At 48.9% G+C, this 24,320-nt stretch overlaps 1 protein-coding gene across 1 annotated transcript in view; it reads right to left on the reverse strand.

The window, feature by feature from the left end:
• Nucleotides 1-24,320, reverse strand: part of Csmd1 (CUB and Sushi multiple domains 1) — a 1,328,246-nt gene that overhangs the window by 161,637 nt on the left and 1,142,289 nt on the right. The window contains exons 34-37 of the mRNA XM_077109222.1: nt 20,890-21,093; nt 19,874-19,998; nt 18,903-18,999; nt 9,832-9,936 (exon numbers count right to left, since the gene is read on the reverse strand). Coding sequence (XP_076965337.1) covers nt 9,832-9,936; nt 18,903-18,999; nt 19,874-19,998; nt 20,890-21,093 — 531 coding nt within the window. The remainder of the gene's footprint in view (nt 1-9,831; nt 9,937-18,902; nt 19,000-19,873; nt 19,999-20,889; nt 21,094-24,320) is intronic.

Consider the following 24,320-nt stretch of genomic DNA (forward strand, 5'->3'; position numbering starts at 1 on the left):
TCACACAACAGACCCATACCCTGGTGGACACTGGTAGCACTAGAACACCAAATGCAGCAGTACGTTGAGATGACCGCACAACATGGTCAAGTGCAGACATCATGACCACTCGGAAAGCAAGAGCTTGAATAGAAAGTGGTGTATAGAAATGGCCAAGAAGCACACGGAAAGACGTCATGGCCAAGCAGCCATGAATTCTAAAACTGGTGAGAGCATCAAAGAATGATCACAGCAGAACAATCCTCATTTTCAAATGATCACAGTTTGTCTCTGATGTGTTGGGTTTTAGCACGTGGGTCCATTTTACAAAGGGTCCCTGCAGGACAACCCTTCAGGTGACCCCACTTTGGACACAGAGGGTGCTTAGGTGCACAGACGTCAGCTTGACCCTTGGTCAGAACTGCCGTACTGTGCCTCTGCAGTCACACTCACAAACCCACAAAGCTGCTGTGACTTAGCAATTCTGCCATTTCCACTCCAAGAGTAGACTCACCTGAACAAAATAACATTTAATGAGAGTAAACTTACTAGAAAACTTAACCTGCAGAACCACAATTACAATTGTTACAAGGCAAATCTGCTTCCTTGCCGGTCTCAGAACCACGCAGATTCATGACAGACTAGAACTACAAAGCATTTCAGGTCCTTATGTACATCCTTACGTACGGCCCACATATAGCAGTCGGTGATACACAGGAAAGTGACACAGACATTCAGTAAGAACACACACCACGGCCAGCAGGTAGAAACCCACAACCCAGGGAAAACACACACACACACAGAACAAGCAAAAGGAAGGTAAAAAGACCTGGGCTACTTACACCAGAAAATTTGATTCATTCCTCCATTTTAAAGATTTAATCATAAATTACAAAATCCAATAAAAATCAAATTAAAAAATTGGATATTTATAAAAGTTAAATTTGAATAAAAACCCTCGTTTCTCTATTACGCACCTTAGACACAGATCCATAAGAGAGAATCGGAACTTCCACCAGGAGGCCCATCGGCTCCCCCACCGCAGCCTTCAAACCCTCCTGTCCGCCATGTGGGCCTGAAGTGGGCTGTGGCTGCTGCCCGCGCGGATCTCCAGTCTCCCTCCTGCTGACAATGGACACTACTGCTGGAAACCCCCCGCCTGCCACCTACTCCTGGAACCCAGTGCCTGGCACCAGGCCTGCGCACCCTGTTCCCACCCAGCGCTCCTTCCCATCTCTGCTTGCTGTCACCTGGCCCCTCTAGCTTCCTAGTTTCAGGAGTGTGGCAGGCTCCTTCCACCTGGGGCCTCTGAGAGGGGCTGTCCTTGACCCACCGCTTTCCTACGTCTTTGAGGCTGGCTGCTCCTTCCTTCACTGTGCAAGGAGTAGCTGAGACCGAAGGCCATCCTGGCCCCAGAGCCCTCTGCTGGTCTTCCAGATGTTTAACTTGACGTGGGCAGAGACCACATCTGTCTGTGTGCCTTGTCACTACTCTATATACAGAGTGCAGAGGGTAGAGACAAGTGCAGGAGAGATGCCCAGATAGCAGTCACCCAGAGCAGACAAAGGGAGCACCTGTACACACTTGGGGACACTGGGTCCAAGAGCAAAATGAGTTCTCTCTCCCATGGACACAAAGCAAAATGAGGCCCAGCGAGTCCCAAGAGCAGATGTACCAAGGACACCTGCTGGTGTCCAGACTCTTCCTCCAGCAGGCCTGCTCCCAGAGGAGCCACGGGAGGACAGCAGCAGGTGACTTTCTCAAGTGGGCAGTGACCAGGAGGCCCAGCGATCACAGGACAGTTATCACAGAAAGCCCTCTCAGTCCCCTCACTTAGGACGAGAGTCACACACGGAACCTGGTGATGAGTGATTTACAAGGCACCTGCAACTTAAAGTACTTTTAAAATGCCACACATCACAGGGAGGAGTTTTGTTGGTCTTTTGTGTTACATTCAACACAAAAATAATCCTGGACCTAGGTGGTCTTTATATTTACATTCTTGGGAGGGTCTCTGTAATCTCTGTGGGGTAAAAACAGAAGCCAGATTTTACATTGCTTGAAACATTTCCATGATCTGCAGTGCAGTTAGGATAAGTGGGATGCCATGAATGATTATTGATTGATGTTCACGAAAGCAATTTAGGCAGGACAGAGGAATGCATTTTTTGTCAAACTGCAAAGTTAAAAGGAGGTCTTACAGGATTTTTTAAAATAAAATAAATTCACTGTCAATAGATAAATAAAAAATATAGAATTAACAGATTCATCGTTAATATAGAAATAAACATACAAGGGACTTCATATGAAGTGGCTGAGAAGATAACTTCATCCACCATGGAATGAGCCCCGATTACGGCGTCCCTCTGTGGGGAGCACTGAGCTGCTTTCTCTGGGCTGGAGCAAGAGCCCTGCCCGTGTGTCCAGGGAACAGTGAGGGCTGGGGGTGATACTCAGGCTGACCAGCCAAAATGAGAACCAAAATGAGAAAAGTCTATATTACGAATGTCGTAGTAAAGTGCCATTAATGCACGCACTGATAATTTGCATATATTTATAAAAATTATTATAATCATGGAGGACTAGACCAAGTTGCGTGTGCTTAATTATGATACCATTCTGCTAAATATGTCTAGTGCTTTTTATTTCAGAAAACTTAAGGAATTTTCGAGGATTTTAATCCTCTTTTAAAATACTTCCTTCTGAGTGCTTGTTTTGGGATGAATTCACAAAGAAAGTGAAATGCACCAAATCCCTGGTGAACAAGCAATAAGAAGGGTGTTTTAAAAGTACCCTGCAGGAAGCAGGACTTGCTGCTGATGACAGTCTGTTGACAGGCTCAGTCACCAACTTAGCCACCAGGAGAAATTAATGCGGCACACTCTGTTTCCAGTATCTCAACAAAATGTCTAGAGGACTGTCAGGTAAAGGCCACCTTTGCATATTCTAGGAAACCATTTTTGAAGATTATTACAAGTACCTCTTAGGATACAGAACAAGAAAGGGTATCTAAACTAACTAGTCTCTAAATTACCATTTAAAAAAATTTATTTAAATAAGTCCTGTTTGATTTTTTGCAATCTTGGCCATAGAAGTCAAAGGTAAATTTAAGGCCTAATGATAGCAATATTTTTAGTCTGGGTGGATAATACTTTCATAATCTTTTTTTTTTTTTTTTTTTTTTTAGTTTCATTGCCTGTAATTGTTTTAGTTAAAATAATTTCCTCATTGTGCACATATTTTTTTAGTTGGACTAAATTCCTTAGGAGAAGACAAATTGTCATTTTTTAGAATCTAGGTGGTCTTATTTTTTATTCATTTAACTGTATATCTTTGGGGCAAGGTTTTACTGACACACGATATACCACATTTTTCAGTGCAAACCTAAATGCCAACAACAAAAGTGCACGAAAGGAGGACTTAATCATGAGTAAGTTTGAACTTATACTTGAAATAGTAATATTATCTCAGGCTTCTCAAGATAAATTAATGAGTAAAAGAAAATAATTTGGGGCTGGGCTGTAGCTCAGAGATAGAGCACTTGCCTAGCATAGGTGAGGCACTGGGTTCAATTCTCAGCACCACATATAAATAAAGAAAGGAAATAAAGATCCATCAACAACTAAAAAATATATTTAAATAAAATAAAAGTCTATATCAATAAGGCACAAAAGTAAAATATTTCACACTCATTTTATAATGATTAATATTAATTTAACTAATAAAAATTAATGCACTGAACTTGCAAGTATGGCAAGAATGTGAAAAAAAATCTTAATTTAATCTTTTATGTCATCCAATTCAAACACTGAAAGAGTCGCTACTTTGACATTTCTTCTAATTTCCTCTTTTTCACGGTAATTAGGGATCACTGATTTCATGGTGCATTGTGAGCCTGGCATTAACCCGCTCCAGGCTGTTGTGGTGCGCAAAGTCCAGGCTCCGGGCTGGTGCAGCGCGCACGGTCCAGGCTCTCTTCCGTCTGCAGGTCCTGCTGTCCAGGGCCCAGACGCTCACAGGGGCGTGGCTTCCACACTGCTGGGCTACAGTCAGTGCTGGGTCCCAGCTTAGCTGAAATCCCTTCTGCCCAGCTGCTTGTCTGTTCACCAGCTTTCCAGGCAGGTGACACACCCTATGGACCCTAGGAATATACGTTAACTCCATTGGTTTTCCCAGGAGTGAATTCTGACTGGAAAATACCCTCTTCAGAAAGACCATGAGAAGAAAAGCTTCCTGGTGAAGAGTGACCTTGGAGCCTGCTTGACTCACTGCTGGCACTAGACGGACCAGAACCGTGACGGGCTGCGTGAGGTCACAGCACTACCTTCAGATAGATGGTGTGGATGGTGCCCTGCCGACCTAGGGCACAGACACCTCCCAACTAGCAGGGCAGAGCCACATACAGCTCAACCAGAGCACTGGTCACTTTCTTCAAAAGGCTCACGCATGAAAACGGGGCTGCTAAACCTGCCTGCTGCATTCAAGTCAGAACAGAGGGCGTCTTGCAAGCCACCTTGGAAGAGCCACTCCATCCATAGATGGAGTCACGGCACCTAGAGTTTGTCTGTATTGTAGATGTACTTAAATTGAATTCTGTGATATGTCTATGATTTTTTTTCACAATTATGATGAAACAGCACTACTTAAAAGTTAGGTGTGAGTTAGAGGATAGACAGATGGATAATATCACTTAAAAACAGGCACTCAAGAAACACTTTCCAATGGTTAACCTAAAAAATATCTTTACACGCATATAACTATCCTTAAACTGGAGCAATTTTAAATCTCTCAAACCCCAAGAGTGATTTTAAAATCCACTAGAGCAATTTTAAAACCCCTAAGTCAAAAAAAAAAAAAAATCTTGAACTAGAGCAATTTAAAAATGTCATCCATTTGGGACACAGAAATCTGCAAAATGAAACATCACTCCCACCTTAACAATGAGAAAAGGCCTGACCCTAAGATCACAGCTGTTCCGGATCCCTCAGGGTGCTGAGGTTGCAGGTACCAGGTGACCCCAATTCTGAAGAACAGCCCCTCCAGGAGGAGGGGACACAGGCTGAACTTGGGGCAGAGCACAGAAGAGCGCAGAGACTGGCTCAGCCGAGCCCACAGCCCATGGCGGGCACACTGGGGGGTTTGCTCTTCCTTGAGGGACCCCGCTGGGTAGTCAAGGATCAGCGCCCCGACCCCAGGACGGGGCTCTGTGAACCCCAGGCACTTCCTGAACCTGACCCTCAGAAACAGAGCTGCCAGTTCCTGTGAAAGACAAAAGCCCGTCACCTGGGGGCGTGTGCAGGGCCTGCAGGCAGCTCTGAGCAGGGAGAGCAAAGCCTGTCCACACCCGGGGACCTGGCAGGAAAGCTGGCAGGAGCTCAAGACCCTGTGACTGCTCCAAAATCGAGGTCTCCTGCACTTGGGACTGGCAGGGAACTAGCACCCAGACCAGCCTCAGGTGGACTTTGGCAGCCTTGGCAGGCGGGCGGGAAGGCTGAGAGAACCCCGTCTTGATCTGCAGATTCCACTGGAGGACACAGTCAGGAAAAGCCCAACTCAAAGGACTCCCTGAGCCCAGCGTGAACAGCAGGGGGAAGTGGCAGCAGCAATTCTGCGGGAGAGGCGAGGCGGGCTTGGGAGAGAGACTGGCTCTCCAGAAAAGGCATCAGGGACTGGAGGCTGAAGGTCAGGCACTTAGCCCCCAACCTGTGTGACCTCACTGCCAGAGGGTCAGAAGAGGCCGTGCCCCCACGTGACCACAGCAGCTGCACGACCCTGGCCCAGCTCATCTCCCGCCTGGCTCCATGCCACAGACCACAGAAGAGGCTCACTCAGCTCAGGCTGCACACATTCCTTGGGGGTCTCCATGGTTCTAATGGCGTCCAGCTTCAAAGAAAGACTGAGATGTGCAAAAAAGAAAAGAAAAAAAGAAATGACAATCCTATACAGAGAGATAAAGCAAGGGTAGAACCAAATTCAGAGCGCGCTCACAGAGAGGGAAGATCAGCCATGGATGTTAATATAACCATGAAAATCATAGGAACGATTCCAGTGGAAAAGATGGCTGATGTACCTGAAGGGAAAGGGGCAATTTTGGTAGAGAGATGGTAATAACAAGAAAATCAAATGGAAATCCTGCGGGGAAATCCTCCAATGAGAGACAAAGGTCACTTTTAAGGGACTTGTGAGCAGAACTGATGCAGCCGAGGGAAGACCAAGTGCTGATGCAGACAGGTCAGTAGCAACTGCGTAAGAAAAACAGAGCAGCAAATAAACCACCAGAACCGTGGGAACTGGGAGGAGCCTCAGTCTGGCATCTGTGCCATCACCGTCCCGGAAGAGGTAGAGGAAGAGAACTGAAAAAAAGAAACATTTTGGAAAATAGTGGCCAAAATTTTTTTATAAATAAAAGACATCAAAAATGTCTTGAGACAGAAAATCCTCACACAGAAACTCGGATGGACCCTGTCTGTGTCTGTTCTGCGTAAATTACAATGAGAAGAGAGTTGTCTGCTCCCAGCTATGGGGTCTGGAAGTCTTGGGCTGAGAGAGCTGCATCCGATGGGGGCTTTGCAGTAGTGCCATCCGTAATGGAGAGTCAAAGACAGGGAGAGAGCAAGGGGGCAATCCCACGCCCTGGAAAAGCCCCATCCCCATGATGAGGGTGTCAGTCCACTCATGAGGACATGACCCTGTTGGTAATCACCTGCCCTTAGGCACCCTTCCCCACACAGCTGCAGTGGGGACCAAGTCTCCAAACCATGAGCACAGGGTGGGGGGACACGTGGAAGCCACAACATACAATGCAATGAAGAGCTTCAAAGATGGCAAAATTGAAGGTAAATACAAAAGTTGGGTTTTTTTTTTTTTTTATCATTTCTAAATGCCCTGAAAGAACATTGAGAATATAAAGCAGAATATGCTGTATGGACATTATATAACATAAGTAAAAATAAAATGTAGGCCCCCGTTAGCCTAATGGAAGGAGGAGACGGAGCAGAAGGAGAGAGTTAAGGGGGAGGGCAGAAGCAGAGGGCACAGGGGGAGGGCAGAAGCACAGGGTCAGAGGGTTCCTTCCTATGGTTTTCACCATGTGTGAGAAGGGCCATCAGAGACTCCAGGGAATCCCTGGATGTCCTAAGAATCTGCTCTAACAGGCCCACAGTGAGGTGGGTTTGTGTGTAAGTCAACCCTAGAGCCAGCAGAGAACAAGGGAAGACAGACAGAAATCGGCGAGCACACGGAGGCCCCCAGTGTCAGGTCACGTATTGAACCTGTGCTCCCCCAGACCCCACTGCAGTCATGACGAGCCCATGATGTCGTCCCTGTCTTGCTCCCTAGCAGCAAGTTCCCTGCTGGGCACATTAGGTCAGGGTTTGGGATTTCCAGAGTAGACCAATGTCACCTTTGTCCACATATCTGCACACTAGAATCTCTAGGTATTTGCTATCTTTTGGTTTGGGCGATTCTCTTCAAAAACAAGACCAGACTGAGTGTGGTCCTGGTGTTCCTTCTCAGATGTCCTGCGGAGTGCTCGATGCGAAAGGGCAGATAACCGGTAACTGAAGGACGAGTTAGGCATTCAGGGGTCCCAGGGCTCCAGCTCCCACCTGCACCATGGGAGCTCCCAGAATCTGCACACCTTCCTCGGAGCCTTCCTGCTCTGGGTGTTGTAGCCCTTCCCCTCAAGGGAAGCTGCTCTTGTCTGAGCAATTCCCCAGCATCACGCGTGGACCCTGGCTGCCCTCAGGCTGGGCTGGTCTCTAGTGAGAACACACTGTGCTCTGATGGGAGCCACCGCTCACACCTCCAGAGCTGGACGGCTGGACCTCCACCGTGGACTCCGAGCGTCACAGCCTTCACACGTTTCCATCTGCTGCTGACATGACGTGCCACCCAATGGTGGCAGGGGATCTGTGGCCTCCCCCTGCAGGGAGGCTGGGACTCCACTGAGGGGCTGAGTAAGCAGTGTTCCTGGCAGACGCTTGCTGTGCCCACAGCTGTGCTCAGACCTTGGCAGGGTGCAGGATGCTCTGCGTTCCGTTAATCCACCCAGAAAGACAGAGGTGTGGAAGGACTGTGAGCAGAGCTGAGGGAGGCTCCGGGCAAGCCCAGGCATCAAGCAGACACTGATGGCTATATCAATCATATCTTGTATTTATATATAGTTATATATATATATTAGTGAAAAACATGAGTTTAGAGATCTGCAGAAGGTAGATGGTCAAATATACTGACGGATTTGAAACAACAGATACTCTTTTGGTGACATAGTGTCAACAGTCTTAGGTCATTTGATGCAGACATTAGTAAGGTTGATTCTACAAACACATCATAACATCCACATTTCAAACTGCCTTGAAGGGTTAGAGCAGAGAACAGACTCTTCTTAATACCCAGTGACATGAACTCTTAGCATGGTGTTAGTTAGCCTCGAAATATAACTGCTTGACAAAGAAAATCACAACTAATGCCAATGTGTCATTTTGTTTGGCCAAATTAAAAATGCTTTAAGTGATTAAACAAGATTCTGGATTCTCAAGCAAGGCTTTGGATTCTTGAATGTGGCTCATTTCAGTGAGAAATAGGCTTGTTCCTCAGTGAACTATACTGACTAGGAATAAAGTGAAATGTAGATAATTACACTGGGGGAGCGGAATCTCACATGAGTACTAGATAATTCTGTGGAATAATTACAGACTAATTGTTTTACTAGCATGTCACCCCATGAAGAATGAAAGAAAAGCCAGAAACCATAATACAACTTTGGATGGAGAAAATCATTTACCAATTATAAAATTCCTAATATATTAATTAATCTATCAACACTATCATAAATAAGGTTTACGTTTTCCTATCTATAGACATTGGCAAAATGTATCAGACAGCAGATTTTTCCAGACTTATTCTACATAAATAACATCCCCAGTATCCTTTTATACTGTCACTAAAGCATTCCCACTCATATAAATTAGAGTGAACTTGCATGCAAATGCCTGTAATGAGTAGGGAAATTTAACCAGAATGTGAAGCAGGCCTGTGGTTTGTGTCTGGTTCAGAATATTTATCACCAGCTGGAAACGCAGTCTTTCCAAGTGTGCCTGTACTACATCCTGAAAAACGTTTGTCTCAATTCAAAAATCACTTATTAAAGCTTATCTGTGTATTTGCTTATTTGCAACTGCTTATTAAAGGAGATGAACGCCAACATCCAGCATTTTTAATGCTTGAAAACATGTCCTAAAATAAACCTCTCATTGCAAATTCTCACTTCACTTTTGCAGGGTTCACCTGCAAGATCAGATGCCAAAGAAGCGGTGAGCATTTGACCTTTGTCATCCTGTTCATCAGACTATTAAATCCCTCACATCCGTTTCTCCAAGGTTAGTGTTGCTTCTGCCATACTTTCTTCTAATTAAAATGAATAGCACGCAGAGTAGGCCCCTAAGCGACTGCTGTCTGTTAGTTCTTATTTTAACAGCCTTTGAGACTATAAATGAAAGAGGCTTATGGCATAATCTAGTTGGAAATTAAAATTTTCTGTCTTTGGATGCTGATATGAATATTTGTTATCACTCATAGAAAACTAGTAATATTACAGTTTTTTGCATTTTTTAACACAAACAACATGAAATTATAGCAGTTGTTTTTTATAATTATTTCAGAAACTAACTTCCACATTTCGCCATGAATTTACCTTCCATTAGGAAAGTTTCACACAACCTTGGTGTTGTAAGACTCATTTTCATAAATTTTTATAGTTTTTCAACAACAAAATGTCACTACTTGATGAGCAGAGGTTCCTTTTAGAAAGTGATGAATGCAGCAATGAAAGACACAGCGGCATGGCCTTACTTTTGTACTCCAGGTGAAAACCGGCGGCAGCCACGCTGATATCGGACTGGAAGCGCAGGTAGAGCTGGTTGGAGGTGCTGTTGAGCAGCGCAGGCACCGTGGTACCTGTGGGAGAGAGGGGCAGAGCTCCAGCACCCAGCCCAGGACACAGGCCCCTTCATTTAGACCTAAATGTCCCCAGAGCTGGTCTTGTTCGCTCCTGTTTAGCTTGGGTGTTTGCTGCGGACCCCGTGCTCCGGCCCCGTGTGGCTCACACTGAACCCTCTCCCCACCGAGATCTGCCAATGATTTCAAACACACAGGTGTGAAAGGAAAATGCTTCCTTCGCCTGAAGGGCCCCGCCTGCATTTCTGAGGGCTGGGAGGAGTACAGATGCTGAGGCCAAGGGGCAGAGGGTGCCCTGATACGGGAAGGCAGGTCAAGACCGGGCCTGTGGTTGGCGGGGTGCATCGCGCTTGGGGAAGAATAAGCAAGCTTAACGACTTCTCCAGAAAATGTGTGCTTGAGCGTCTCCTGCACGGAAACCGTTCTGTAAACAAGGATATAAGCTGGACATCAAGGAAACACCCGGTGGTGAGACCCCCCGGAGCAGGCAAGTTCTTAGTGTGAACTAGGCCGAAGATGGCGCTAGTGTGTAAAGGAAGAGGAGGAAGTAGTGAGCCAGCTGGTGGCTATTCAAAATGGGTGTGCGGTATTGAAAACACACGGCGCTCATGCTTGCTCTCTGAGGAATGTCTCCAGACCCTCCGATAGCTTTAATCGAACCGGCCACTCAGGAAGGCCAGCTGTCTCTCCCTGTCCGTCCGTCGGTCATGTGCCGTCCTCAGGCTTTCAGCACATGCAGACTGTCTCCTCAGCCCCTGCGTGCCTGTCACTCTCAGCAGCCACCACACCTGAGGCTCCCTCCCGCTCCATGACCCCCACTGCCCTCCGTCAGGCGCCCACTGGCTTCCTAAATCCTGTCCCCAATAGACTCCTCTCCTCTGGCCATCTCCCCCCCCACACCCAGTGCAGGCCAGCGGTGGGCTCAGCCACATCACCATGCTCATCCCTAACTCAGGCTCTGCTCCGCTCCTGTGCACAATGCATCCTCTATTTAGCAACCGGAAAGCTTTTTAAACACTTTGTGTAGGGCAAAGTCATGCTGAAATGCCAGGTTCCTAATCACATTAGGACCAAACCTCAGACTCCTTATTTGGCCCAACGACCATGCATGATCTGACCATACCTGCATTTCTAGCTTCTTCTCAGTACCTCCGTTTTCGTAACTCACTCTTCCTATTCCAAGGTTGTTCATAGTCATGAGCCTGGAGGGTGCTCCTTCCCTCTGTCCTGGGCCACTGGGCCTTTCTTCATTTTCCCACCCAGGCATCCCCAGCCCTTTCCCAGCTAAGCCACTTGCTGATTAAGTGAGTAGAAAGGTGCTCTCCAGATAGAAAACCTGCAGGAGCGTGTGAACGCACATAGGGGAGTTAGTGTTCCTGCTTGTGATGTGGGGTCTGTGCCTCAAGAAGAGTTGGTTCCAGATGATGGGCCTTTTCAGGCCTAAATCACCAGTGCCTAGAACACTGTAGGTACCTGCCGAATGAGAAACAGAGGGTGCCCACTAATTCAACCTCTTTGTTGTCCATGACTAAGATAGATAATAGGTGATAGATGACAGAGAGAGAGAGAGAGAGAGAGAGAGAGAGAGAGAGAGAGAGAGGAGCTAGTGATTCATGGAGATAGATTATAGATAAGATACAGGATAAAATGGTGGATAGGTAGATAAATGGATGATAGAGATGGAGACAGTGGTAGATAGGGATAGATTACAGGTAGAAAAAAGATAGGGAGGTAGTGGGTAGATGATGGATAGACAGGTTTTACAATGGAACAACTGTGGGGCCTAAATGGTAAAAGGAACTGGGTGTTTGAACCACAGAGCACATGACGGAGTGCCCGCGCAGGGAGGTTGCTAAGAGGTGACCTGGGCCTCCTCTGCCCGCAGCCTGCCCCAGCCCCTCCGCCAGGGCAGGTGGCTGTGAAGGACACTGAGAGCCCCGAAGGGCTGGCGGGCAGGACATGGAGGATACGGAGGCCCCTCATGTGCCACTCAACCCGCTTTCTAAGAGAAAGGAGGAGACGCCTCAGATCCCTCCTCTGCCTACCTGGCTCCAGGCCCGTGGGCTGTGTCCTCTCACTCTGCCTTCCTTTCGTGTTTTGGGTGATACTGCAGAGAGAAAACTCCGTCCCTGCAGGCCCAGCTCCGGCACCCACTCAGCTTTCACTGTGGCACCTGGGTCATGTCTTGCTGGCCCTGCCCGCAGTCTGGGGACACGGTGACGGTCTCCACACCACTGCTCTCGTCCACCATGAAGCCTTTACAGAAGCAGTATCATCCTCCGCCTCCCACCTTGGGCTCCTCCCAGGGACCAGCGAGAAGCCACTGTGTGAGCTTGGGTACCTTTCCCCGGATTCCCACCTAGGAGGCCCCCTCACCCCGCGGTTCACGTGGGCTTCCATTTTCCCCACTGTCCCCCTTCAGAAGATAAGATTCTACTTCCAGGATTTAAAGTGTATTTAGTAGCTCCAATCCCAGGCACAGCGATGGCACACAGGGACTCAGAACACGCTGTTGGAAGTTTCCCTTTATCAGTTTCCCACAGTTGCAATTCAGTAAAATCAGAAAACCTGTTTCTGACCTAGTTCTGACATGAATTATCTCTATCACCTTAAGTCAATTACAAAATATTAATATGTCATAATCAATATGTCCTAATACACTAAAAATGACAACCCGTCTTTATTACACGAGTGTAATAAATGAGTAGCAGAGACAAAGGTGCTCTGTGAATTATCATGTCCTCTCTGATAATGGCAGTATTAATCCCCCAACAGTCCTCCTGTGCATCTGAGGTGAAATACACACTCTCTGCTCTAACAGCGATGCGGGGTCCTGCGGCCCAGATGGGACACAAGGTGAGCAGGACCCATTTCTCTGGAGGCCAGGAGGATGGATGCTACTCCTGGCACCATTGAAGCTGGACTGCGTGTGCCTCCTGTGGGCTCCAGAGTGACTCTCACCAGGAGCTCATTCCCAGGTGCTGAATGCAACTGAGCAGGTTTTAAAAGTGTTGCCACAGGCAGGATCGTTTTGATCACATTGTTTTACTGTGACCTAGATAGAACAACACATAACAAGGAAAACTGAGAAATTTTATTATGGTCCCTGAAGATTCCACTCCCAGCACCCGGATGTTTACTTTCCTTTAATATTGATTGTCAGTACAGATTTGTATGCATTTTGCTCTATTTTATTCATCTATAATTTATAACCTGCCTACTTCCAAAATGATTTTAAATGGCTTACAAAAAGTCCTACATGCATATGCCTGTCCAAGCAGAAATGAAAAATCAAAACATGGAATTTATTAGAGATGTCAGTCGCTTTTCCTGGAGTGTGAACCTCTTATGCCTGCTCATTCTTATTTGTTTTATTCAACAACTAAGATGAGTTTAATATCTCCTTTATCACTGCCTTTTTAAAGCATTGCAGAAACAAACCTGTTTAAATATTGATTGCATTCTAACACAAACTTTTTGAATGATTGTCATTTTTTCCATAAAATTAAAAAAAAAATCTCATTCTAAGAGTTTTGAAATAATTTCTAGAGTAAAGAAATCTTGCTAGTGCAATACAGAAAATACTGGTATATCCACTTGGTCTGTTAGATAATGGTGCCCACAATATTCTCTATAATATCTGTAATACACACATAGGTACGTGCCCGTCTTAGGACGGTTTTATCCTCAGCCACTGGTAAACAAGCCATGCACACAGAGACTCGGTCTTGTCCAGCCGTTCTCAGAGTCCAGACCAGCACGAGGCCACACTGCCATCTACACTCCAGCCCTTGCTAAGTCCCAACTACCCGCCAGCCAAGGATGCTGTGACTGCTGGTGCATCGATGCCCTTCAGTCCTGAGGGCCCTGGTGTCTGGACCCCTGGCCCTGCAGTGCCCTGTGCTGGCCGTAGTGGGAACTCCCGCCACAGTGACCACAATATGGCAGGCAGCTGAGCTTTGCTCTTGGTCTGTTGGGGAGCTGGGCTGTCAGTGACACCCAGGCCACATCCCCTCATCCAGGACCTTGGCACTCTTTCCTCAGGAAGGCACCGCTCTTCCCCTTTGTGGTGACATGGGCTTGGGGGCAGGTCTTGAGACTGTGGAGGTCGGGATTCTCACCCACGTCACCCCCATCCTCAGCACCCAGGATGCTCCAGCCTGACGCTCTCGTCATCTTCACTAGCATTGCCAAGTGATGGCCTTCGACCCTGACACTGCGTCTACGGCTGGCCCTCAGCAGGGGCCTCCTGCCTCACTCCACGGCTCCTACTTTCCTCAGCCAGGGGTCCTGAATTTTTAGTTTATGAAAAATGGCTCTTTGTAATTCTCCTTCTACCACAGCCTTGGCCTCGACAGGTCTCTAGGGATTCTGGTTCTCCTAAGGGCACGGTCAGAGCCGTGCGGAGAAGTGCAGGTGGGACCAGGAGGGGCGCTGCTGAGGGGTGTCCCCCTTCATGCCTCAGCAGACAGAGCGGGAAACAGGGTGTCACACATGCAGCTTTACTGATGTGCAGAGCTGTCGGTATGAAGCCAGGAGCTCACGTCAACGTCTCACTCGGATCAGACGTGGCAGGTTGCCCTCTGCCTTCCTGGGCTGCACACTGTAATGCACTGAGAGGCCTGCGTGTGTTATCCCCGGGTGTGTTTTATGTGTTCAGTTGCTGATCTTCCCATCTCACGGGAATGTCAGTACCCAACCCTGCAGACCAGCCTCCTCACTTGGTCCCCAACTGTGACAAAATTATCCAAAGCTGACCAATTCCTGTGCAGTGTGCAGACAACCCATTCCTCACAGCCTGACATGTCTGACCAAGAGAAGACCCAGAGCAGAAGTGAAACTACGTTCGCTTTTTAAAATCTGGACAAGTACCATACAGTCCTCCCGAAGCAAGAGGCTGCCTCCTGAGCAGCTGTGTGGAGCTGTGTGCTGGGCCTGTGGTGCTGTCTACCTGCCATTTCCTCACCCACTGGCCTCGGGACTTACCCCCTGGGCTCTGCATACAGAAGGCAGGTCGGAGGCAGGAGAGAGCCATGACGTAGGCATCACAACAATTCACCCAGGAAGTGCAGGGGTGAAGATAGAAGGCCCGTGGACATCAGGTCTTTGGCCAAAACAGGCCTGTCTGTTTGCAGAGCAAGAGGCAGAAGAGAAGTGGGCCGAGATGGTTTGAGGGCCTGCTGGTCAGTGACTACGCTCCCTGTGGCCCACCCCTGAGAACCTGAGACCCCCAGCAAGCAGTCTCCCTTCCTTTGGGGAAGAGAGAGTAAAGGAGAACAAGAGCCCCGTGGGAGTGGGAGGAGGAACGGGAGTCTCTCCACGGCTACTTCTTAATATAATACACGAACGCTCCACCTAGAGCACGTGTCTGAGGGTTTTCTTGATTGTTTTCTCCAGTCGAGCAAACACACAGTCACTGGGTATCACCATGGCTGCAAGCCCCAACAACCCCAAGTCCTGGCCCTGTCTCTGCCCCTGAGCTTCCCCCAGAGCACTAGGGCCACAGCACCAGCCCACTGCCCTGCCCAGCTGAGCACGGAGGGCGGAGAGCCGGGCTCTATCAGCCCAGCAGCACTGTGTGGGAGCTGGGGTGGCTCAGAAAACATCAGACAGCCTCAGGGGCTCCCAGCATTATATCAACTCGTGAATGGGAGCTATGAGATGCGATAGGTCTCTTCACCTTCAGAAAATGTCAGATACAACGTAGTGCACCCACACACGGCTCTGAGGAAAGGAATGTGAAATATGAACTCTTTCACTTAAGTGAACACGGAGATATTTCATCAGCCCTCCTGTCCTAACTGGATGAAAAGTTATTATATAAAGCAAAATTATTGCATGTTGTTAGGGCCCAGTTACCTTCTTTTAATTAGATTTACATCTTCACAGACTATTTAATGAATTCTTCTTGGTTCACTTATGTTTCTGTTTAAGCCAGAATTTGTTTTCTGAAATGTTTACATCTTTGTCTTTTCTACCAATTAAGTTGAAAACAACTTATTATTTGGGGAAAGAATTTCTAGATTCAAACCTCGTATCTTGTACTGTAAAGACCTGTATCTCCACTTTGGAAAAGCACCTAAGTTGCACATCAAGGACCAGCTCAGAGCTGTCTCCGGCTTGGCCACCCCATCACAGAGCAATCAGCCAGCACGCCTCAGAAAATCTGGGGTCAAATCTAGTACCAAGAAAACAAGGCTACAAGACTCCACTTCCCCTGTATTTCCCCAATATTTCAGTGAAGGTCCTCCTTCCGTGATTCATATCTAGAACTATTTCAAAATTGGAGCAGCAGCATCAGTCCAGCTGTAGTTGCTGGTACTGGTCACTGTATAGTGAAGAGTTTGTCTGGACTTCGTCCCAGAGGTCCAGCAGATGAGCTCAACCCTGACACCTGCAATGGGAGGTGTGTCCCTGTCACATGTGGTGGGAAGCGCAGTTATGGGGCTGCCACAGGAAGGGTCAGTTGTCGGATAAGGAGCTCAGCCTCCAGATCTCTGGGAGGGCAGAGGGCTGCAGACCTGTTCAACCTCGAGGCAGAGCTTCATCCACCAGACCAAGGGAAACCCTCGCCCCACAGCTCAGCGAACTTGGTTGGTGACCCACATCAGTGTGGCTGGAAGGTGACGCATTCGGAGGACTTGGAAGCTTTGAGCTTGGGCCCCTCCTGCTGTCACCCTCTGGGTCTACCTGGCTGATGCTGATCTGTGCCCTTGTAGTCGAACGGCAATCCTAAGGAGCAGCACAAGGTTTCTGAGTCAGAGAGGTGTCAGGGATGCCCCTGAGCGGAGGCCGGCGCCGCTGGCCCGGGGCTCTGGAGCTGGTCTCTGTGTGGTTGGTGGAGAACAGTGCCTTCCTCCTGAGCAGGCCCCGAAAGCTAACCTAACTCCAGGAGAGGGCATCGGGACTGAATCACAGTGTGTTCACGTCTAAAACTTTTAAAGAAAATTTCTCTTTGCTAACTTCAAAAACAGGAATGAAAAGAGTCGTTGCTTTTTGGTGTGCGACTCCTTGGCATATGTGCTAGGAAACAAACGCTTTCACATCTCCATTGCTCTGAGTCACTTTCCTGCTAACTTTGCTCAGTCATACAGCGGCCTCATTATTGCTTTCTCTGGCTCTCGGCTGGCTCCTGTGCATCTAGGGTGTGTTCAGTGTCACGTTCCTGCCTGAGAATATCAGGTGGAAACTGAGTTCCATAGTAAACGCTTTCATTTGAAAACTTGGCTGACTCCAAGTACAAATGAGGAAATGGAGCGTCTCATTTCCAAAGTTGAGTCCAGGAGCTATTCAAGAGAAGGCTTCATAGGAGGCCGTTACTCATTGGTTAACACATAGGAATAGGCATGAACGGCGAGACGTAATCTGCAGATAAAACAGTGGCAGAACACATCCCTGTAAACATGTTTTACTAACTGAGTAGGATAGGAGCTGGGAAGTGTGTGTGATGAAGACAGATCGACACATTTTCTCAAGAAGCTTAAATGTCTAGAAAGCGAGTGAACAACATAGAAAAGTGAGAAAAACAAAGGCAAGTTTGAGGGTAGTGGAACCACAAGCTCAAAGCCACCAGTCCTAGTTTCAGGGAGTGTCCCACCCATTATGTCCCACCCATTTGCAAAGCCATATCACTAATCTGTTCATATCCTTTTTCCCCCCAGATCTTGAAACAATGTTCCTTTTGCCTTCCTACAAAGCTGGAAGTCTACTGTAGTGCTGCTTACGCCCAGACTCTAGGAGAATTAGATCAAATTTTGGCTCCTACTTCTAGATTTTAAGTTATGTGGCTACAGTTATCGCCAGAGACCTTATCGCCTTGAGTCCCAGCGGGCCATTTGCAGAGACAGCTCCCCAGGGTGCAGAGGGCATAAGGACAGCCCCCACAGGGGAGAACAGCGATGCAATGCGGTGAGGCACTCCACTGCCTAACACCTACAGGCTCTCATCTGCAGGTAGCCAGAGACAGGGTCCCCGAATCACTTAAAGTGACAGGACTAAACTCAAGTGGACACTGTGAAGGGCCAGGCCTCTCCAGGCCCCACCTTCCAGCAGGCGAAGAGCAGGGAGGAATGCACTCCACAAACAGCCCTCCCTCTCGGGGGGGGGGGGGGGGGGAGGCAGGGAAGTGGTGGCTACAGGTGACACACCTCATGGTCCTTCACAGGAGCAGACGGTGTGGCTCAGGGAATTATGACTTGTCATCTTGGACAATTCTACATTTAAATCTCTGTCCCTCATTTGTAAAAGGAGGAAAGCAACAGAACTTGGCTCTGTGTGCTATCTCCAAGGTCAGTCTGGAGGCGTGTGAGCAGGGACCAGCACACCAGCGCTCTGTAGGGACTGGCCATCGTGATGAGGGCTATGACCAGGAAGATGCCGGCCTTGGCCACCTTTGCTCTGATGGGGAAGGCCACATGGGGAGGAGCTCAGGGGCAAGGAGGCAGAATGAGCTGTCAGGACAGAGAAAAGCTGACCCAGGTCTGAGGCCTCTCAGGGACCACGGGCAGGAAGCCCACCTGGGTACCATGGAAGGTGCGACCAGCAGCATGGGGCATCGGTGCACAGGAGGTGCTGGGGAAAGCAAGAGGGCCACACTGCGGCTGGCCGCACCCAGATCTGGCCCCTTGAGCAGGGAACAAGGCTCAACGAGGTCCAGGTGCAGAGTCACTCCCCAGGCTGAGGACCTTAGGTGACAGTTCAGAACTGGTGCCAACTCTCCCTGCCCACTCACAGGCTCACTGGCTTCTGCTGTCCATGAGCAGCCTCAGAAGGCCACCTCTGAGAGGCTGAGCCACCAGTGGGTTCAGACATGCCTCGTTGAGCCACAAGGTCTCTCCCACACTCCACTGGCTCAAGAAGCACACGGAGACGCAGGAGCCCAGCAGGAAACTCCCCCAGAGCGTGCGCTGCTGTGTGCTTTGGCCTCAGATTCTGACCCACCAGCCAGGACAGGAGCGGCCTCCTACCTGAGAAGCTCCCCAGCCGCGGTGCAGTCACGTCCCCACCGTCGTGGATCTCAAGGGAGTCCCAGTTCTGCTCCGTGGCAAAGCTGATCACTTGAATCTGCAAACCACAGTGTCAAGTAAATAGCCATTTTGATTGAGTATTAATCTAATCAGATTTAAGATTAAGATAAACATATATCAAAATAAAGAAAATAATTCATGAAAAGGACATTAAAAAAACTCTATAAATGATACTTTTGACAATTTTTATTCTAAAACTCCAAAAATAAAAATATTGTGTAGAAATATTAAGAAAAGAGAAATAGATTATGCTGTATACTATTCAAGATGACCAATGTAAAGGAAGGAAGGAGGGAGGGAGGGAGGGAAGGAGAGAGGGAGGGAGGGAAGGAAGGAGGGAGGGAGAGAAAGAAGGAGGGAGGGAGGGAGGGAAGGAAGGAGGGAGGGAGAGAAAGAAGGAGGGAGGGAGGGAGGAAAGGAGGGAGGGAGGGAGGGAAGGAAGAGGGAGGGAGAAAAAGAAGGAGGGAAGGAAGGAAGGAGGGAGGGAGGGAGGAAAGGAGGGAGGGAAGGAAGGAGGGAGGGAGGGAGGAAAGGAGGGAGGGAAGGAAGGAGGGAGGGAGGGAGGGAGGGAAGGAGGGAGGGAGGAGGGAGGGAGTGAAGGAAAGAAGGAAGGAGGGAGGGAGGAAGGGAGGAAGGGAGAGGGAGGGAGGGAGAAAGGAGGGAGAGAAGGAGGGAGTGAGGGAGAGAAGGAAGGAAGGAGGAAGGGGAGGAAAGAGGGAGGGAAGGAAGGAGGGAGTGAGGGAGAGAAGGAAGGAAGGAGGAAGGGGAGGAAAGAGGGAGGGAAGGAAGGAGGGAGGGAGGGAGGTGAGGAAGGGGGTGGAAACAGGAGCAAAAGAAGAAGAAGCCAGGGTTGCTGGCCGAGTCCACAGTTGCTGGCAGAGTCCATGGTAGCTCTGGGCTGGGGCACACACCTGGATTCCGGACCCCTCCGTCACAGTGATCTTCCACACACAGTTCAGGTTGTTGCCATAGGGCTCAGGGTAGCCAGGGGACAGAATTGTCCCTCTCCGTTGAGTGAAATTGCCACTGCAGGGAACTGAGAGACAGAGCCACATAGAATAAGTGTAAAATGCAGCGAGGCCATTAATTTGGCTTTAGTTTTCTTTTCTGTGTGGTCAGATAGTGACAGGAACTTCCCATGGACTGTGGTACTCTAAATGGCATTTGTAGCCAAGGTGGAGTTGAGTCCCTTTTAAATCAGCCATTCCTCTGGTGATCACCTGTTGTGCTACTAACTTATGGACCTGGAACCTCTAAACACCTCTTCAGGTGTGTAAGAAGGTGGCGCACCTACCAACAGCATCTCTGGAGCGAATTCTATTTGGAATAATTCATCTACTTAATTTAAAGACCACTGCAGAGTGCTCTCTTCCCACACAGTCGTGCGGCTCCAGATGATGCCAACAGGATTTATGAGCAAGTCCAAGGAGAAGAAGAGATGCTTAAAATGCAAATGAATTCAAGTGCTAATTATGATTACACTAGAGTTTTCTACACCAAATGAAGCAAATAAAATCTAACTAACAATGCCATTGCCATTCAGGCTGCATTAACCTCTTGCTTTTCAAACATTCATCAGCACAAATGTATTAAAGAGCATTACCCAAGTAATACAGCAAATCAACCTCATCATGCTTTTACCCCAAAATGGAATTATGTGGTGTGGCTGCGACGACAGAGTCGATGGCACTCTTAACAGAGTGGAGAGAGGAAGTGTGCCCGGGCCTTAGGCTCTGATGCGTCTTAGGACACCGGGTCTTCAGGGGTGGCTACTGCTCAGGCATTCCTCAGACACAACCTTCCCGTCATGCAGGTTAGGAGGTGGACACTCTGTGTGGACCAGACGGTGACCCTGGATGGCAGCTCTCTGCACTGGGGACTGTGGGCACAGCCCGTACCTGTCACCCCACCTGTGGAGGACACTCACCTACACAGCTGGGCACCGTGTCGTTCCACTGAGCAAGTGCGTTGGGCACAGACTGGCAGCGGATGGCCGTGGAACCCTGCAGCAGGTACCCTGGGTTACACTCAAATCGAACAATGGAGCCTGCGGAGAATTCAGAGCCGATTCTTCTCCCATATCTGGGCTCGGGGACAGAGCTGCACTGGGTGTCACTGGTGCGAGGGACAGCTGGAGGCAAACAGAACACCGCCGTCTGTGTCTTTATCAGCAGGCCACAACCTCATCTGGACAGCAGACTGGGGCCTGGGAGGGGGATGCTGACACCGAAGTCAGCTCCTCCAACCCATTCTGTGGGGTGTGACAGGAGCAGGTCCACCCCACGCTCCAAGCTCAGGTGACCTGAGGAACCCCTGGATTTCCCACTCAGAGCAGGAAATGGACATAAGAAGAATAGTGCCTTACAGGGCTGAGTGACATCAAGCAAGTAATTGACCACCAGCAAGGACATCATCACTTCACAATGACAAACTGTATTCAGCCTTGTTAGGGTTTGGAGGTCCCCCAAAGCGCATGTGTGAACAGTGAAAGAAAGTTCAGAGGAGAAGTGATTGAGTTATGCGCACCTTCACCCCGCCAGAGAGTCCATCCCCGCGGGATTAACTGGAGGGTGGCTGAAGGCAGGGAGGCTGTGGCTGGAGGAGGCGGGGCATGGGGATGGGCTTTGGGGGTCTCTATTTTGTATCTGGCGAGTGAGCTTTCTCTCTCTCTCTCTCTCTCTCTCTCTCTGTTTCCTGATCACCATGAGAGCTGCGTCCCTCCACCCCACTCTTCTGCCATGTTTTCCTGCCTCACCTTGAGCCCCCAGGAGTGGAGCTGGCTGTCCATGGGCTGAGACCACCAGAACCTTGAGCCTCCTCTCCAGTTGTTCTTATCAGGCGTTTAGTCATAGCAGTGATAAAGTTGACTAAAACAAGCTTAAAATCTCGTGGGGAAAGCCACTCTTTACAGCCTCCTTACGACATGGCCACTGCGATGTAGTGATGAAATCTAATAGAACTACACATGATATGGCGGGCCCGGCTCTGGACGTTTACCTGAGAGGACTGAGTCCAGGGTTCCAGAAGAACTCTGCACCCCCAAGCTCACTGCAGCGCTACTCAGTATAGACAAGATGGGGAACAAGCTGTTTGTCCACAGAAAATGGGTCTAAACGTGTGTATTCTGGAACTTCACTCAACCTTACAGAGGAAGGATCTCCTGCCCCTCAAGGACTTGTGCAGAGTGCAATGAGCCAGTCCCAGAGGGACCAAGGCTGCAGATTCCGCCCAGCAAGGAGGCAGTCTCAGATCTCGCGCTCACAGCGGCCGAATGCATGGTGGGCCTGACGAGGCCTGGCTGGGGAGGTGGAGAAGTCCTGTGGCAGTCAGCAACCCTGCGCTGCGCCCCTGGAACGTGCTCAGGGCAGGCCCCCTCAAAGAGAAAGGAGCCCAGGCAGCTGCCGGCTGCATGGCGCTGAGAGGAGGGCCACATTGGAAGCCACGAAAAGGCCCAAGAGTCCCTGCGTGTCCAGCAGGGAGCTCCCTACTCTCAACAGTCCCAGCCTGCTCTGACCTTCTACCTTCTAGGTAAGATGAATGTCCCCTGCCCAGCAGCAGCAAGTCCAGAGAAAAGTCACAGGATGACCAGTCCTTCCCAACCCCTCCAACTAGCCTGCACCGTCCACAAACCCCCAAGTGCTCTCTGAGACTGTCCACTTCTCACGTGTGTGCTCCTCTTGCCACAGGGAGCAAGACCCTAAATCTGTGAGATGACAGGTGTGTGTCTCAGTGTCCTTGGACGGTGGGTATTGGCGGGGGAGTCTCCGTGCAAAGTGGGTGAGACATTTACTTAGGTTGTATGTCAGAAATTGCCATCTGCAACAGATTTCCCTGCCTGTCAAAAGGAGCATGGGATAAAGTCTGAAAGACCCTTCACCTGGCAAAGGGACCTGTCACAACAAGCCAACACCTTGGAGCCAGTTGTGTACTTGGAAGTTCGCGTGTTCCGTTCTGACTTCCGCAGCCAGCCACAGGGTGTGCTGCTTGCGGGACCCTGTTCTTCTCCGTCCTGGCTATTTTCATATTCGGTGGGGCCGCCCTTGGAGAGAGTGCGTTCATGTACCCATTTTCCTTAACACGACCCTGTCTTCAGACTGCTCTTCCTCAACACATTGGTGTCCCTCTCCTAATTGGGTCTGAACAATGGCAGACACCACTTTGGTAACTGCTGCAAAGAAAGCTATTCTATAAGAATGGAAATCAGAAGATTATTCTGACTGAACTACATTTCAATCCAATGTTGAAATATTTTCTATCAGAAACGAAAGTTGATGAAATTATATATCATCTATTTGCTATAGTTGAAAAAATTAATGAATATCAGAATTAAACATTTCCCTAACTAATAGAGGAACAACATAGAATACTTACCAAATTCTAACATAATAAAGGACTGTTTAAAAGTATATTTGTCAGAGCTCTATGCTTAAGAATTTTGTTACAGTTGGAAATGGTATAAAGGGGGAAAATATACCCAAAGGAGACTTCCATAGTTATCTCAAGGATGTTTTTTTCCAAATGAAGAAGCATCTCCCAATGGGAATCTTGGTGCTTGTGCACAATTACTTGGAAATAGACTGCATTCTATGGTAAAGGTGCTACTTAACTCAGAGACTTCAAGTACGGTGACTCTTGCTAGTGTAATGCAGGCTGCCCACACCCGGAGGTTCCCAAACAGGGGAGACAGCCTCCAGCATCCTGGATGTACAAGTCCCTGTTAAAACTGTCTTCATGAACGTGATAGCTATTTATTTTAAGAAAGCCAACAATTAAGGAGTAATACCTGCTTTCTAATGCAATTTTGGAGAACGTTTCTCAGGAAGACATTTGAAAAGCAAAGAGAAGAGATGAATTTTAATATCCCAGGAGGTGGGAGAGAGGAAAGCTACAAAACTGAGACATGAGCCTGCGTGTGTGTGTCTGGGGGAGAGCCCAGCACTCTCTGCACCCAGCCCTCTGGGTCCACCCTCGGGCTCCACCTTTCCTGGCCCTTCACACAGCCTCTGCCCCCCACTGTGACTCCCCTCTACCAGTTAGAACACTTTACACAGCTGAAATCAAACTAGTGAAAAGTGGGCAGAGAACAAGGTCGTGCTGGAGAACCAAGGTGATAGGCCAGACAGCTGGGTGGCCTGGGACCAGTGCTGCTGCAGGGCCCAGAGTGGAAGCACCAGGAATGGGTGTGTGCCTTAGGGGGCACCAGGTGATGGCTCTGTTAATCATCTGTCACCACCAAGGACACAACTGCAGATGTGTGCGTGAAGTTCTCTTGCTACACTCCTGCCGTGGGCGGTGCAGGAGATATGCCGGAGAAAACAAACCTGAGTGTGTGTAGGACTGGCCTGCAGTGTCCACCTG

The sequence above is a fragment of the Callospermophilus lateralis genome, chromosome 4 (genome assembly GCF_048772815.1).
Source record: "Callospermophilus lateralis isolate mCalLat2 chromosome 4, mCalLat2.hap1, whole genome shotgun sequence".
In the NCBI taxonomy this organism is placed as follows: domain Eukaryota; kingdom Metazoa; phylum Chordata; class Mammalia; order Rodentia; family Sciuridae; genus Callospermophilus; species Callospermophilus lateralis.